Raw genomic sequence first — 15824 nt, forward strand, 5'->3', positions numbered from 1 at the left:
TCCCAATCTGCTGAGTGAACTGTTAGCAAAAACATGTGTGTCGTTTCAGTGGGATATGTGCCTCCATTACCATCTCGAAGAGAGAACCAATCTGATATTTATGGAAACTGTTTCATCACATTGCATTTTCGCACTTAAACCCTGGCGTTTCGTACCTAATGAATTGCCTAAAATGAGTTCCCGTCTTCCTCTCAGCTGGTTGTTTCTTGATTCCAAGACACCGGTTGCTGTGAGTGTGATTTGCTTTGGTTTTGCAGAGCTGGGAGTTTGGAATCCCGCTGTGCAGAGAGCTGGCCATGCAGTACGAAAATCTCTACGACTACCAGAGCCTCAGCTGGATTCGGGTACGTGGCAGCAGTTCCTCTCCTTGCACACTGTCATCCAGTCAGGAATTGTGCCAACCTCTCAGAAAACTCTCAATTTAAAACACCAACCAACCAACCCAGCACCACAAAGAACTCTTTGCCATGGATTCATTGTAGTGGCGTTGTGAGCCCACTGCGGTAATTCTTAGGTCTGTCAGCAGTAAACAAGGACAGCACATGCAGGGGATCTCAACTTGCTGCTGCAATTGCCTGTTTTACACGTATTTCTGCCAGAAACATCCTTTTTTTCTTCCTTTTTTAATACATTGCTATTTCATTTTAATTCCAGAACCATCCAGGTCCCATCTGCCTCAGCTGACTTAAGAGGAGGGAAAGGGAAAAAAAGAAAAGAAAAGGCAAACATTTATGGCATTGTTGTCAGCTTTCAAAGCTGTGATGCCATGATAAAACTGAACTCGAGGCAGCTGGGAGACATGTGGCATTGTTGCTGTCAGCAGAAAAAGTTTTGCTGCATACAACCTTGATGAATTTGCAAAGACATCTCAAGGAGGGCAGCGTGAGCATTGCTCCTTCTGTGCAGGAAATGCTGAAACATCAGTAAATTAGCCGTTCATTTTGCCTTCTTGTTAATTGGCTTTAATCAGCGGGCAGGTAGGAGTATCTGCTCAGCAGCAGAACCTGTTCAACTCGTCACTTTGTTCACCTGTATGTGATCTGTTTTCTGTTCGAATCCCCTTATTCTGAATTGATCTGAACTGGATTGAATACCCCCCCCCTTGCTCAAGGTTTTCTTTATTCTGTTCACCTCACTTAACACGTCTCCACTGTGACTTCAGGACTTTCGGTAACCTGTGTGGAACCAGGAACAAAGCTTTGGTGCAGTGTTCTGAGTCAGAGCTGCTGTGAGGGTTCCCCGCAGTGGAAGCAATGACATCAAACTGGTGTTTCTCTTTAGAAAGCCATATTTATGGACGTAATGAAATCCTTGAGAGCGTTTCAGAGACTCTCTTTGGAGGGTGGGGCTTTGAAATCCTGCTCCTGATGCAATGCCAGCACAGTGCCATAGAAATAATAATTGGGACTGAAGAAAAGTCCTCCTTCCAAACTCCTTTTTTCTTCCATGTTACACTCACTGGTATACAGAGCTGGAGAAGCTTGAATTATATTTTCTCTTCTTTCATGCTCCTCAACTCAATTAAGGCAAACCCAGTTGAATTGGTGCAAATTTTCAGACAGCATTATGGATTCTGAGCTGTGGGGAGCAGGGTGTTAAGGCAGCGACCTGAATCCCAGCTTGGCCCTTCGTTCTGCAGCGCACAGAAGATTACATGCAAGACTTGAAAAAAGACCATCCGTCATCTCCCAAAGCATAAAGTGAGCTGGGTGGTATTACAGTCTGCTCCGCCATGTGGACCACTTAATTAATAATCTTCAACATTAAAAGAGTATCACTCTTTTCATTAAAAGATAAAGTGTGTATGCAGAAAAGCAGCATGCTGCTGTCCTGCACCTCCAGATTCTCGTGGTTTCAGTGTGGTTTTAAGAGTCTGATGGCAGCTGTCATTTTCCCTTGCAGAAAATGGAAGCCACCTATTACGATAATATCATGGAGCAGCAGCGCCTGGAACCCGAGTTCTTCAGAGTTGGTTTTTATGGTCGGAAGTTCCCATTCTTCCTGCGGGTAAGTCAGAGTGACGCACAGTGTGACAGCGGGGCCAGGCTCCAAGTAGCTGCCACGGCTCTGAATTCTAGTTGTGGAGATACAACATCTGCTGTTGGTTTTATATTGTACACTTGCATAAGCAGGAGCAGCTTTCTGACAGATCCGAAGGGCGTCGTTCATTGGGAATATTCTTAGAACACAGATCAGAAATCTCACTGATGCCTGTGTGTATTTTTGGCCATCTCACGTCAGCAGAATTTACCTCTGTTATCAAGCAAAATGCTCCATTGCAGTGACTGTGGGTCATTATTTCAACTAACTTTCATCCCAAATTATCGTGCTTTTAAAAACGTCCCACATCACAGAATGATTCCAGTACTGCACTGATGATGCTCTTCTGCTCTCTACAGGCAAAAATTTTCCTGTATTAAGCAGGAAGCCCATCAGCTTCTCCATACATGTCCTCACTTTGAGCTCATTGTCTGCTGCTGTGTGCAGGGTCAGCGGGCTCTGAGATGCACTGAAAAAGTGAAAATGTTTTCCCTCCCTGACGAGGCATTTGTTCATACAGCTTCTTGTTGCTGGTTCAGAGCATGGAGGGAATATAATCTGACACCTTCTGGAAAAGCTGCCTGAGAATTGATGGCAGATGCCATCTAGCCTGACAGGCCAAGCTAACCTGAAACATGCTTTCAGGGGCTGAAGCAGCATGGTTTTGTGTTCTCTTTAGAGGTAGGGCTTGACAAGAGATGGCACCACTCTTGAGTAATAACAGTAACAAAAAGCAAAGCAAACCTGTTTGCCATTTTTGTTTTGAGAATAGAATGCAGTGATTTTCCTGAAGAGATTCACCTTCAAACATCACTCCATGTTCAATCAGAGATGCTGTCTCCTGCTGGTCAGAGTTCAGGATGGTTCAGAACCATCCAAGAACTCTAAGCAGGTGGTTTAATGCCTCAAGGGATGTGTTTTAAATGCCAACTTTCCATCACTGGCAGAGAGGAAATGTTGTCCATCAAGAGCTGAAGTGGAATGTGCTAAGTGGCCACCCACAGTTCTTGGGGAGGCTCTTCTGTGTTGTTCCACTGTAGACAGCAATGTTCCATCCGTGATCAACATGGTCAGAACAGACTGTATGGGTGTGACAGTGCAGTAGTGACTAAACGATGATGCTTTTGAGGTTTGTTATCACACCTTTCTAAAGGTGGCTGGTAAATGGTTCAGTATTTCTCTCCCTGTTCTGTGGAATCCTCAGGCCTTTACCCAGCTCATGGAAACTGCATTTGATGGCAGCTTTCCCAGTGCAGAACAACAAAGTTGGTGACCCACTCTTAAGTTTTGCTTGATGCGTTTCAATACAGTCTGATTAAATAATAGTCCCTGTTCTGTTAGCTGAAAAGCAGATCAGACAAATCTACAGGGCCGAATGCCACACGTGTAGGGAGCAGAGGTATCTTTTTGTTGAGTAGAATGGTCTCCTTACTCATCAGTTGATGAAGTGCACTGTAATGAAAAAGAAAGACATAAAGTATATCGTCCATGTTATCTGCACATTTTACTGTCATGGCAGCTTGTTGACTTGATCTCTTACCTCACCTTCTGAAGCAGGAAAATTTAAAGTGGGATAACAGCCAACTGCATTTAACCTGACTTTAAAGGAGATTCATTTGTGCTTGTCCTTCTTGCAGAACAAAGAATACGTGTGTCGGGGCCACGATTATGAGAGGCTGGAAGCCTTCCAGCAGAGGATGCTGAGCGAGTTCCCACAAGCCATTGCAATGCAGCATCCAAACCACCCAGATGACTCTATATTACAGTGCGATGCTCAGTGTATCCTTCAGTGGGAGGGCAAACAATTGGTCAGCCTTTGGTACTGATTATCTTGCATGTCTTAGTTCAGAACTGTCTTGGGTAGAGCTTTTTTTTCTTGTAGTCTCCTTTTAAGTTTTGGAACTCCTTTATAACCATGGCTCTAAATTTCTTTCATTGGTAATGAGTGCTGCAGTCTGATGGACCCAATACAGCGCTGTACAGGCTTTCTGACCTCATCCCTGCTGTTTCTTACTGCGGTAGAGGCAGCTTTCTTGTCTTATGTCCTGTGGCTTTCTTTGACAAGGCAATCTGCAGATTTACAGATCTATGCTGTGACTCCCATCCCGGACAACATCGACGTGCTGCAGATGGACCGTGTCCCTGACCGCATCAAGAGCTTCTACCGGGTCAACAACATCCGGAAGTTCCGCTATGACAGGCCGTTCCACAAAGGCCCAAAGGACAAGGACAATGAGTTTAAGGTACAAGCAGGCAGCAAACCGTGTTTAAGTGATAATAAGGCAAATTCTGACTTGTTAGTTTGTGCTAATAGAGCCTTTCAAGTAATCTTGATTTGGTGGCCAGACACCAGTAATGAGTGGCTGCTAAATTCAGTGCATTGTGCAGTTTCAATGTAAGTCAATGGAGTGCCAGGAGAAATGCATCTTGAAGCAAGGATGGCTTTTGGATTGGCTGGATTCCTTTTCTTATGGTCATAGATGTTCACAATATCTTCTTGACGCCCATGACAGAACTGGTAGCCAAACTCAACCGCTGGGAGTTGACTGAAATGCTGACTGTGTTGCTTTAGAGCATATTAAATTATTTTCTGGTACTTATGTGATTATTAGCATGACACACTGCAAAGTATGTTACTGCTTTTGAGGTTAATATATTCTTCTCTGACATTTGCCCTCCCTTACATGTAGTAAGATTATAGATGGTGTGATTGTGATTCACTCTGTACCTCACATCCCTCTATTCTTCCCTACAGAGTTTATGGATTGAACGCACCACTCTGACCTTGACTCACAGCTTACCTGGCATCTCCCGTTGGTTTGAAGTGGAGAGAAGAGAACTGGTAACATTCATAGTTCTTATTGCTGAGGTCTGAAATGAGGACCTACAGAGGGCACAGGACAGGAGACTGAAAACTCCTCTGGCTGAAATTTTGCCATTTAAAGTGATAAAGTTTACCAGCAATTAATGTCCTTTCTACATCACTTAGCTTAAATAATTGCTGAATGTAACCAGGGAGAATTATTGAAGGGAACGTGACAGTGTAAGGGAGAATGTGCCAAAAAGATGAAATAATTGTGCTGTTACCATGTCTTCAGTTTACAGTAGAAGTTATCAGAGCTCTGTGACCTGAAATAGAACATTACTGACAATGAAGTTGGCTAACTTAGCTACAAGAGAAAACTAGGAGATTAGTGAACCATCTAAGAGTATTCCTGTACAAGGAAGGTAATAAATCACAATGAAGCATCTGTGGAATTAAAGCGTGTTCTATTGCTTTTAAGGTTGAAGTCAGTCCTTTGGAAAATGCCATTCAAGTGGTTGAGAACAAAAACCAGGAGTTGAGAACGCTGATAAGCCAGTACCAGCATAAACAAATGCATGGTAACATTAATCTTCTCAGCATGTGTCTGAATGGGGTGATTGATGCAGCTGTGAATGGGGGAATTGCACGATACCAGGAGGTAAGTGAGGCTTCTGAATATAGTATCAATATTTTTCAGTTTTATTTCCCTCTTTGTTGCCAGGAGCCTGTCACAGAAGAAGATAAGAAATTTTCATGCACTTTATCTGAATATGAGGTTAAAACCCCGCGGTTGGTTATCCTGCATCAGTGTTTGGGTATCTGTGTGTCAACTGGAGGCTCCAAAGGTGGAGCTGAGATACTGCCTTAAAGTAGGTGCGGTTGGCAGTACAGCTCCTTAAGAGTGGAACTTGGGTTCCATGGAAACCCTGAGCTGGCAGGTATAGGAGTGAAGCAGCAGCACAAAATAAATATTTCTTATAATATAAGTCCATTTTGCATTGGTATTTGAATTCCTGCTACCCAACCATTATCTTTGCTAGCCCAATTTCATACTCACTGAGACCCTAAAATTACCTGATGTTATCTGCCATGTTGGCTGATATATTCTTTTGCAAGCTGCTAATTAGATTTCACATCATGAAAGGTAAGTCTAGAGTGAAATAGCAACAAACTGCAGCAGTGGTCCAGGGGTCTGGGATGTGTCTTCCCTACAAAGCCACACAGAGAATGCTCTTCTCTCTTTTATGTTTGTACCATTTTACTCATTTAATTCTATTAATCTGAGAGGATTTTGTGAAGGAAATGATATAAAATTTCAATAAGTGGATGGTACAGGAATTAGTGATACTGCCCATCTATCAGCTTTGTGATCCTTCAGGGCTGAGGCCTGCCTTATGCTATTCAGTGCTGGTTCCTTTAAATTAGCAACAGAATCATCGAGGTTGCTAAAACCTGCAGCTTTACCTGAAGCCCAAAGTGCTAAAAGCAGTAAAATGAGCTCCTGCTGTTGGACTAATATATTTAGTTTTCCTGGGATTTCTGTGCGTTTTCTTCTTGTCTTTTGACACCGAGTCATTATAAATACCTTCCATTAAGCAAAAGGCTTTTCTTCCCTTTTTTTTCCTACAGGCCTTTTTTGATAAAGATTATATCACAAAGCACCCTGGAGACGCAGAGAAGATCACGCAGCTCAAGGAGCTCATGCAGGAACAGGTACTGCTCTTCTGTGGTTTCTGGATTCATCAGCACTCTGAACATACCAGGTCCAGTTGATCCATTCACAAAGCAAGGAATTTCTGTACAGGAGATTTAAAGCACATTTAAACAAGAAGGAGTGGAGGAAGTCAAGTGTTTCTGAGCCAGTCACCCTGGGCAGTGTTAGGTGAAGCTCTGCTGACAATGCTTAAATTTGGTTGTCTCCATTTATGATCCAGTAGATGTTGTGCCACGCTTCCAGCCTGCTGTTCTTTCTGGCATTTTGAGTTATGTCTTCCTAGTAAATTTCAAAGATAGAATCAGGACAGGTCAGGCTCCATGTTCAACTGGCAGAGCCACATGGGAAAACTTAATGTCTATTTATATTATCTACAGTTCTGCTTTTCTTTAATATCTCCACGAAACATCTTAGTAGATAAAGCTGGCTGGATGCTTTGATGGGAGTGAAATCAGACAGTCACATCCCTGCTAATGGAAAGTTTGGCAAAATAAACCCCATTAAGCAATGCGGCCAAGTCTGAGGGGAGCTACTGGGCCTGCTTTGTCAACAGATCTCTTCACAGATTTCCCATCTGTAAAGTAAAGATAATGTTTATCTCCCCTCAATCCTCAAGAGGATGCTTGAAGATTAATTAGCTCTTGTTTGTACAGAGGTTTGATCGTGTAGGGAATCAAGCACATTTGAAACCTGCCATCATGTCTACTTTCTTCATCTGAGAGTTGATATAATCTCTTTCAGTGACTAATATTGTACGTTTGACCTTTGAAAGTGTGACCTTTATAAATAAATAATGAGCAGCAATGCTGCCACTGTTCAGCTCCGTTATAAGAACATCCTTTAGTTTTGGCTTTTTGGTCGCGATGAATCATGAGGACTCCATGCTGGTAACCCTGGAGAGAGAATCTTTGTCTTTGGGGATTTCTCTACAGTTGTCTTCAAGAAATGTAATCCACTGCGGCATAAATGTAATTGTTTCACACTTGAAGTACTTGGTGAAGTAATACAAACTTTGCCAGGTCTTCTAGGCTTACTTGCTTGTCATCAGTCTTGTAGATGAACAGTGAAATATAGAGCAGAACTCCCTTACACGCTGACAGAAGTGATGGTAAGGCTTCCATTCTCTCTCTTTGTCTTTTCTTAGCTTTGTTCTGCTGTTTTCTTCTTAACAGGTGCATGTCTTAGGAGTGGGGCTGGCAGTCCATGAGAAATTTGTCCATCCAGAAATGCGTCCTCTGCATAAGAAACTGATAGACCAGTTCCAGATGATGAGATCTAGTTTGTACCATGTAAGCTGCTCTTTGATTTTCCTATATTGAATCATTCCGAGTTCTGATTAAAGTTCCATCTGTTGTGGTAGAGTTCACACAAGAACGGGGCAGAAATGGCACTGATCAAACCTACTGGATTGCCAAATAATCACAAGAATTCTTGATTTTATACACACACACACACACACACACATACATATATATATATATATAAAATTATACTTTCTCTGATATAAAACAGAGAAGGAAAGGTTAACAGACAGATGGTATTAGATGTTCAGCTCTTAGAACTGTCATCATTTGGAGTAGCATGGCATGGATTAGGCCCTCCAAAAGTATTTCTGTAAAATATATATATAGACAGCAACAGAAATTCCTGTTGTGATGATCTGTACGTACCAGATAGGTCTGCACTTCCTATGTAAATGATGAGAACTGCCTCCAGTGGATGGTTCACAGTGTCTGTTAAATACCAGCAGTACACATAGCATCCCCTGGGCCTTAGTACTTTCCACCCATTCGTGCTGTGCTGTACATCAGCGTTGTGTGACAGGTAAATCTGAGACTCTCCTGGATATCTTGACACTATATTGTATGTTATCAGCACCAAACTGAAGGACTTCTTTCTGTGTAACAGAAACTGCTGTAATTTTCTCCTGACTGACGTAGTTAAACTATTTATGATGAAGGGACTCTGTGTCTTTCATGCAGGAGTTACCTGGTTTGGATAAGCTGAGTCCAGCCTGCTCTGGCAGTAGCACACCACGCAGCAACGTTCTGGTCTCACATGGACCTATGAGCCCAGAGAGCATAAAGCTGCTGCATCGACACAGGTACCATGTTGTCTTCTGCTGAAATGTGTAGGATCTCTGCATGCTGCTGCATTAAGATCCAAGGGGTAGAAAAGCAGTAGACAGTACTGGGGGAGGAGGAGGAGGGTGAATTTTGGCAGCAGTGTCCCTTACCTTCATTCAGGGCTGGCTATCGCAGCTAGTCACAAATTAAAAGGCAAATCCAAAAGCTAACAGCAGCCCTGTGCTGTCTCTGTTCTCATTGCAGCCCGCTGAACTTGCTTGGCTCAGTCCGACACTCATCATCCTCTTTGTCATCCCACACCTCCAGCGAAACAGGGAACCTGGTTATCCTAACAGACAGCTCTGTGGGGGAGGCTGCAGAGGAGATGTATCACATGCAGGTACAGCCCCAGCGTGCCACGAGGGAGTGATAGAAGCAGCACTGAGTGTGCTCAGAGGGCTGTGCTTCCAAATGCAATCTGCGTGTCCAAACGGGTGGTTCTTTTCTGCTGGGTTATCTATGAAGAGCTGAATAGCTAGAATCTGCTGTTGTTAGAGAAGGATGACATTAATTCAGCCAGGTTTACTTTGGGAAGAGATTTTCTGAGAGCTGCTGTCCAAGATGATAGCACTGCTTTCAAAGCGTGAGATTTTAGTCAAAGTGTGTTGTTTATCTGACCTGCTCAACATGTGCAGATAATATTGTTCTTGAAATGAGTTCCGCACTCAAGTGCAGATTAACAGTGACCTACACTGGAGCTGTTTCCTCAGCTGAGGTTGCACTGGGTGATGTTAGACAGGTAAAAGTCAAATGCAGCGAACCACTCCATTCTCCTCTGATGGTTTCTCTGCCTCCTTCGCCTTGTTGACCCTCACTGCAGGTACCAAGGCTCAGTCACCAATGTGTCTGTTTTGTCCTCACCCCAGGCCAGTCCATCCACATCAAGCCTGAGCTCCACACACTCGGCACCATCCCAGATGATTAATTCTGCTCCTTCCAGTGCACGAGGTAAGAATGGATGGACCCAAATGGGAGTTAATGGGAACTGCAGGCATCCCTTCACTCTTTCAGCTTTGTCAAGTTACTGGGTGAAATTCCACCTGCACTGAAATTTCCCACTTGTTCACAGCATGGGTCTTCCAAAATGGATTTTTTCAACATGTTTTACATTTTTTAAAAAACTGATTTTTTTATTTACTTATTTAATCATTAGGAGTTTTTTTAGCAGCATTTGGAGTGTATCCGATGTGTGCTGGATTCAGGCAGCTGGATTTGGTAACAGTTTCTATCATTCAGCCTTAAATTGTGACAGGCAATGTAGAGGAAAATAAGGATCTCCTTTGGTACAGTGCTTAAAAGATGGAGGTCATGGAGGCAAACACCAAAATCTCATTTTAGGTGTACCAGGAAATCGTGGCACAAAGAACTTGAGGCAGTTTAGCGGGAAGTTGCATATGCATAACCATATATATATGTATATACAAGGAGTGTTGAAAGATGGGAATGGAGACAAGGAAGGATTTCCCTGCTGGGAAACTCTTGAAGAAAGGAAGAACAATGACAGACTCTAATGGTACCGGTCCTGCCTTTGCTGTTACCGTAGCTGGTCTTGATAAAACTAACCATCTTCTTCTCACGCCTCACAGCTGAAGCAAAAATGCTGCATGCAAACTCCTGCCTTTGGTTACTCCTGTTTGAGTTTTCTTCTCTCATTTTGGATTCTTAATTGCAGGCTCATGGATTTCTTTCTGCACCTCTTTTCACAGGTATATGAAGAAAGTATCAGAGATGCAGTCAGAGGCAGAGGCTGTTATTTAAATCCTGTCCCTTTTTTCTGTACAGGAGAACTGTGTCTCCTTATGGACAGAGTACAGAGCAGGCAGGGGGAGGTTTCTGTTGCTTGTTAACAAGTAAAAACTTCTTTCTCTCAGGCCAGCTTTGGGGCTTTTTTGCTCAATATTGCAGTGAAGTTTTAATTGACTGGCTGTTGTAATGGCACAGACACATCTATCAGAGTAATTTAATTGAAGGATCAGATGGAGTAGGAAGGTGAGAAGTGGATGTCTTCAAATAAAGGCATATAGCTCCACTAATTGCCAAGAGCTGGAAGGAGACTAATTACAACTGAAATAACAAAATAGCAAGATGAATGGCATAATAGAAAGGGGAAGATGGAACTGAGCACAGAGCCGTCATGCCAGAAAGTCACCCTTAAGTGGATGTGCCTCAGCTGGCGTATGAGGTCTGAATTTTCCAGGGAGTGAGGGCTTTGGTGCTCACAGTATCCTGTATTTTTCATTTTAAAAAGCCAGCAGTCCCACTGAGGGGCTGTGCCGTTCTTCCTGAGCTCGGTGACTTCTCAGCAGCACCAGCTTCCCTCTTAACTGTGTTCTTCGTTGTTGCTTAGAAACCAAAGGGGTGAATGCTGCAGAGGGCACGGTGCTGATGGATGAGTCAACAGCACCTCCCAGAGGTGAGAGCAAGGCAACGTAAATGAACACTAAGGAGGAAATCACCGTTTTGAAAAATACTTCAATGTATTTCTTAATGTTATTTTTCACCCTCACTAAAAGGTCTGACAGCCTTAGGTAATACATTCAGATGTAATACTCTCTGGGTATTACAACACGGCTTTTTGGAATGAAGTTGTCTGAGGCCACAAAAAACACGACAATATGCTCCACTGTGGTAATGCAGCTTGGATGTTCTTGGTGGTGGTTTTTCCTTTTGTTTTGTTTTTGAATTGGGTGAATTTGATGCTTATGAAAATGGAGGACCAGTGTCACTGGCCAGAGCAAGGTACTTCACAGCCGTTACATCTGCAGCTCTGCCAATGCACTTCGATTCTTTTTTTTTTTTCTTTTTCCTTTTTTTTAAATTTTTTTATTTTTTTGTACTCATTTATATTCTTTTTAATTTAGTGCTGATGAAAGGTGGTGGATTGACAACACTGGAGGCTGAAGCCCTCTATTTACCCACAGAACAGATACAGCATGGGCGGCAGCCGTGCAAGCTTCCCCACGCTGCCCCCTCCAATGTGCCTCATCTCTGTCCTGGAGGGACCACCTCTAGAGGTGAGAGGAGAGTTTGGTCTCCATGACCCATCCGATCCTTGACCTTTCTGCTGAGACTGCCAACAAAGCTACATAGTCACAGTGCTGGAGTGCTAGAGCTGACCGCTGTTCTGACAGGGGTTATATGAAGGCCAATAATTTGTTTCATGCAGGCCACCTAAATTTACCAAGTTAGCAACCTGTCACCTTAAGCAGAGCATGGATTTTGTTAGACTCATTTTTCATTGATTGACGTGCTGATGTAGAGGTTAAAAACCAAACCAAACTGCTGTCCCGTTATCTGGATTCCTTATCTGCTGCTTTACTGCAGAGTTCTTTCCGGACCTCAGCTGCTAGTGCTGTTCTGAGGAGTTGGGTATATTGTAATACAGATCCGCTCCACTAGTGACCATAAAAAGCCACGGCCATTTGCATTAACAATCCAACAGGGAATTAAATTGTATTTCGATTCTTCAGTTCCAAACAAAGCCCTTTTGTTGGTGTTGAAAATCACAACAAAAGCGGATGATCTGGTTTGTCCCATGAAAATAATAAAACCATTGATCCAGCATCTTGTTTAAAAGATTAGTAATTAATGATGATGTGGTTGTACCACTGAAGAGCAGACTAAGGCAGCAAGCCTTATACCAAAGTTACAGTGTGTACTGCTTAGAGCAAAAGTCTTAAATAGAATTGTAATCAGAAGATAGCCAGAACTCTCTAAGTGTGCAGTTAGAAGATTATCGCCAGCTATTTCTCAGGTTAAGGTATGCATCTTCCAGTTTTTCCCTGGCTCAACCTTTGTGTAGCCTCTTTTGTATCTAGAAAGCAGCGTGTTTTGTATGCAGGATGAGTAAGGAATTCATTTGAGGTGACTCATCCAAGGCACTGCTCTAACCTTACCTGAGTTAAAAGATTACGCAGAGCAACGATTCCTAAAAAGACACCGTAATGCAGAAATATTTGGAAAGGGCTGTGAGCATGTTAGTGTTTTATTTTCAGGAGTTTCATTTTGAGTAAATCTGGGACTCCTGCATTCCAAAAGCATTTCCTGGCTGATATTTGATGACTGACCTCCCAGGGCACCCCTCCTTCCCCAGCACAGTTTGCAGGGGCAGGAATGAGTCCCCGTATTGTACTCAGCACTTAGCAAGAGCCCAGATACTTGCATAAGAACTTCCCTCATAAAGCCAAGAAGTGACATATCAGTGCAGGAGCCGACTGACTTCGTGACAGTAAAGGAATGATGAATCAGAACCAAAAGGATTAGTTGAGTTTGGAGCTCAACTGTGTTAATTTTCAGTTTTGTTCCTTAAAATGAATACCTGTAACAAAGTAGATTAACATTTTCATAATTAAAAAAGAAAAGCTACCTGTGCCTTCAGCATAGGTTTTCCTTTCTTGTTAATAGTACGCACAGTGCAGCACACGTGCAGTGCAGTGAAGTACAGGCTGGATAGGATAAGCCCTGGTAAATGCTGCAGCATTTTAGGTGGCCACTGTGGCTGTCCTGAAATCTTCTAGGAGATGTGATGTTGTTTTCTACATATTGCCAGTCCCAGAGCCGCAGTGATTGTGTTCTCTGCCTCCTCAAAGCAGCAGGCCTGATTATTAACAAATAAATGCTTCAGTTATAGCCACTCCTCTCATGGCACTCAGTTTGGAGGTGTCAGTGCTTAATTTGTGTTGGGTACATGGCATAATCTGCCACGATCCTCGTGGCTCCAGTCATTTCCAAATTTAGGGTACCAAACAGCAGGGTGAAACTACCTCCATGTTTAGCACATGTGGGATTTTTCAGGTCATGCATGCAAGGTCTGGTGGAAGCTAGAATCCCATATTAACCAATGGCACTTTGGGATGGTTTGCATCCTGGACAAAGAAAAAAAAGCACAAGATAAACCAAATGGCAAAGCTTACGATGTGGGCTGTGCTGTGATGCAGTTCTGGGCACACCTGAGAGTTTGGTGCATCTACATTTGTCAGGCAGAAGTAGGACTATCTGTGACGTGTGAGTAAAAGACTCAGCACAAAGCATAACGCTGTGTGTTCCAAGCTGATGTGTGTATATGAGAGCAAAGAATGTTGTGTAATTATGTTTCTGTTTTATGTCTGGGGAGAAAATGAGTTCGGAACTAGAATGCAGAAACTTGGTGGCTGTCCATGTCAGGGTGGGGGTGTGCATTAACCTGGGATCTGCCTCCCCAGTGGAATTGTTGCTGTTGTAGGAGGTTATCCTGCATTCTGCTGGACACATTGTTCCTTCCACTATGTGCTGAATATCAGTCCCAAAAAGTGCATGTTTGCTTTTGCTGGGGTAAAAGCTGCATTAACCAGTACCGATGCCTTTGCTCATATGTTGGAGTGCTGTTCAGGTAATGTGTGTGGTTGTGGAAAGTCTGCAAGAGGGGGCATGTATTCCCCACAAGTCAGCATGGCTCTGTAATGCGCTGTGTGCTGCCATCTGTTCAGTGCGTGTCTGTGACGCAGTGGAATTAGCAGTGCAAATTAAAGCTCACTCTCGCAGCTTCCGATCATCAGTTCCTGCCTAATACCGTGCATCCCAATGGATGTGTCCGCCAGCAGTATCAGACTTCAGGAAGTCACTAATGGGAATCGTTCTGCTAACAAAGCCCTTGTCAGCTCTTGCGTATCAGAAGACATACTGCTGTGTGGCACTCACCTTGAAGGACACGAATCCCAAGTAATTCCACACTCCAGGAAGCCACCTACGTGCATTCTGCTATTTGCTAAATGGCAGCTATGCAGATGACTAATAGTTAAGTCTACCAAGTCAAGCATATTCCTACTGTAAGCACTGGTGAGCATCCTGGTGTCATACAGTGGCTCAGAATACTCATACTCGATAGAAACCATACCTTACCCAGAGGCATTAAGAGCAAAATGCCATCCATATTTAAAGCAGATTCTGTCCATTACTGATTTTTGTGCTCTTATAACAGAGGAAGCCAAATGTGATATCACCAATTACATGGCAACACCTCAGTCTCCTCTACCAGTACTGAGGAGTAAAGTAGCCTCCTGCTTGATCTGAATGGAGCGCCTCAGGCTTTTATCCCTTTCTGCCACATTCAGTCCCAAAATACATGATTTTACAGCATTTGTGTAACTGCAGTACTTCATTCACACAGCTGCCCTTTTCCCTATATTTATTAATATATATTTAGCTTTTTGCACCACACGGTGAGGGATGAGCACATCTTACACACTGTGTCCCTAATCGTACGTGCCGTGCCAGTTCTCATCCTGTGCCATACACCCCACCGGCAGTGAGCTGCTTAGTGTGCTGGGCAACGTGGTCCTTGAGTCCTGTTTGATGGTCGTCTGAACACACGGCGCAGGAGGACTGGCTCTCTGGGCATGCGGAGACATGGCTGTTGTTTGTCACGTGTACGTGATTGCTCTCACTTGTTTACAGGCTCTCCCTCTCTACCAGATAAGTACCGCCACACTCGGGAGCTGATGATGTTGCTGCCAACCCACCGGGACCGGCCGAGCAGCGCCATGTACCCTGCAGCTATCATGGAAAACGGACAGGTAGCAGATCTGATGCCTCTTACCTTAGCTAAGCCGTACTGAAAAGGGTGTGCTCATCTTTACTCTTTTGTCTGCTTTATCTTTGGGAAACACAAGAGCTTAGGATCATTTTCACAGTGGTCCAGAAGTAACATAGACTTTCTGATACTAATCACACACCAGAGCCACCCACTTTGGTAGTCGGGTGATGTAAATTGTAATGTCTGTTAAAGCTGCAGTTGGTTGTGCTCTGAGCCCTGGTCCTCTACAAGCATCGTATCACTTAATTTATTCACTCGTTGGTCCTGCTGGTGAGCCTAAAATTTGAGTCTAAGCAGTTTTATGGTGATTGCCAGAAGTAACAAAGCACGCAGGAGGCTGGACTCATGTGCAGGGTGTTCAAACAACCTACTGCTTGCTCTGGGTTAACTGAGAAAATCACTGTGTGCTTACGTACAAGCATTTGAATTCAGCTCTGACGTGGCATGCATTTGAGCTGCTAATGGGCACAAGACCAGGCTATGTCTGCTCTGACATAACTCCTTCAGAGAGCACAGCACTGTGAGCACTGTGTCCTGCCCGCTGTTACCCTCCGGAGATTTGCTAGG

General features: G+C 43.6%; 1 protein-coding gene across 13 annotated transcripts in view; it reads left to right on the plus strand.

Annotated features, from left to right (window-relative positions):
• DOCK3 (dedicator of cytokinesis 3) overlaps positions 1–15824 on the plus strand; it is a 128322-nt gene that overhangs the window by 103767 nt on the left and 8731 nt on the right. For 7 of the 13 annotated variants that reach the window (XM_015874526.2, XM_015874532.2, XM_015874529.2 and 4 more), the window contains 13 exons: positions 258–344; positions 1903–2007; positions 3678–3819; positions 4117–4283; positions 4796–4882; positions 5325–5504; positions 6476–6559; positions 7733–7849; positions 8543–8664; positions 8891–9026; positions 9553–9634; positions 11548–11700; positions 15119–15237. In XM_015874526.2, the coding sequence (XP_015730012.1) occupies positions 258–344; positions 1903–2007; positions 3678–3819; positions 4117–4283; positions 4796–4882; positions 5325–5504; positions 6476–6559; positions 7733–7849; positions 8543–8664; positions 8891–9026; positions 9553–9634; positions 11548–11700; positions 15119–15237 (1581 nt within the window). The remainder of the gene's footprint in view (positions 1–257; positions 345–1902; positions 2008–3677; positions 3820–4116; positions 4284–4795; positions 4883–5324; positions 5505–6475; positions 6560–7732; positions 7850–8542; positions 8665–8890; positions 9027–9552; positions 9635–11547; positions 11701–15118; positions 15238–15824) is intronic. The other 6 variants (XM_015874533.2, XM_015874535.2, XM_015874538.2 and 3 more) reach the window with 3 other exon arrangements.

This window comes from Coturnix japonica, chromosome 12 (genome assembly GCF_001577835.2).
Source record: "Coturnix japonica isolate 7356 chromosome 12, Coturnix japonica 2.1, whole genome shotgun sequence".
Lineage (NCBI taxonomy): Eukaryota > Metazoa > Chordata > Aves > Galliformes > Phasianidae > Coturnix > Coturnix japonica.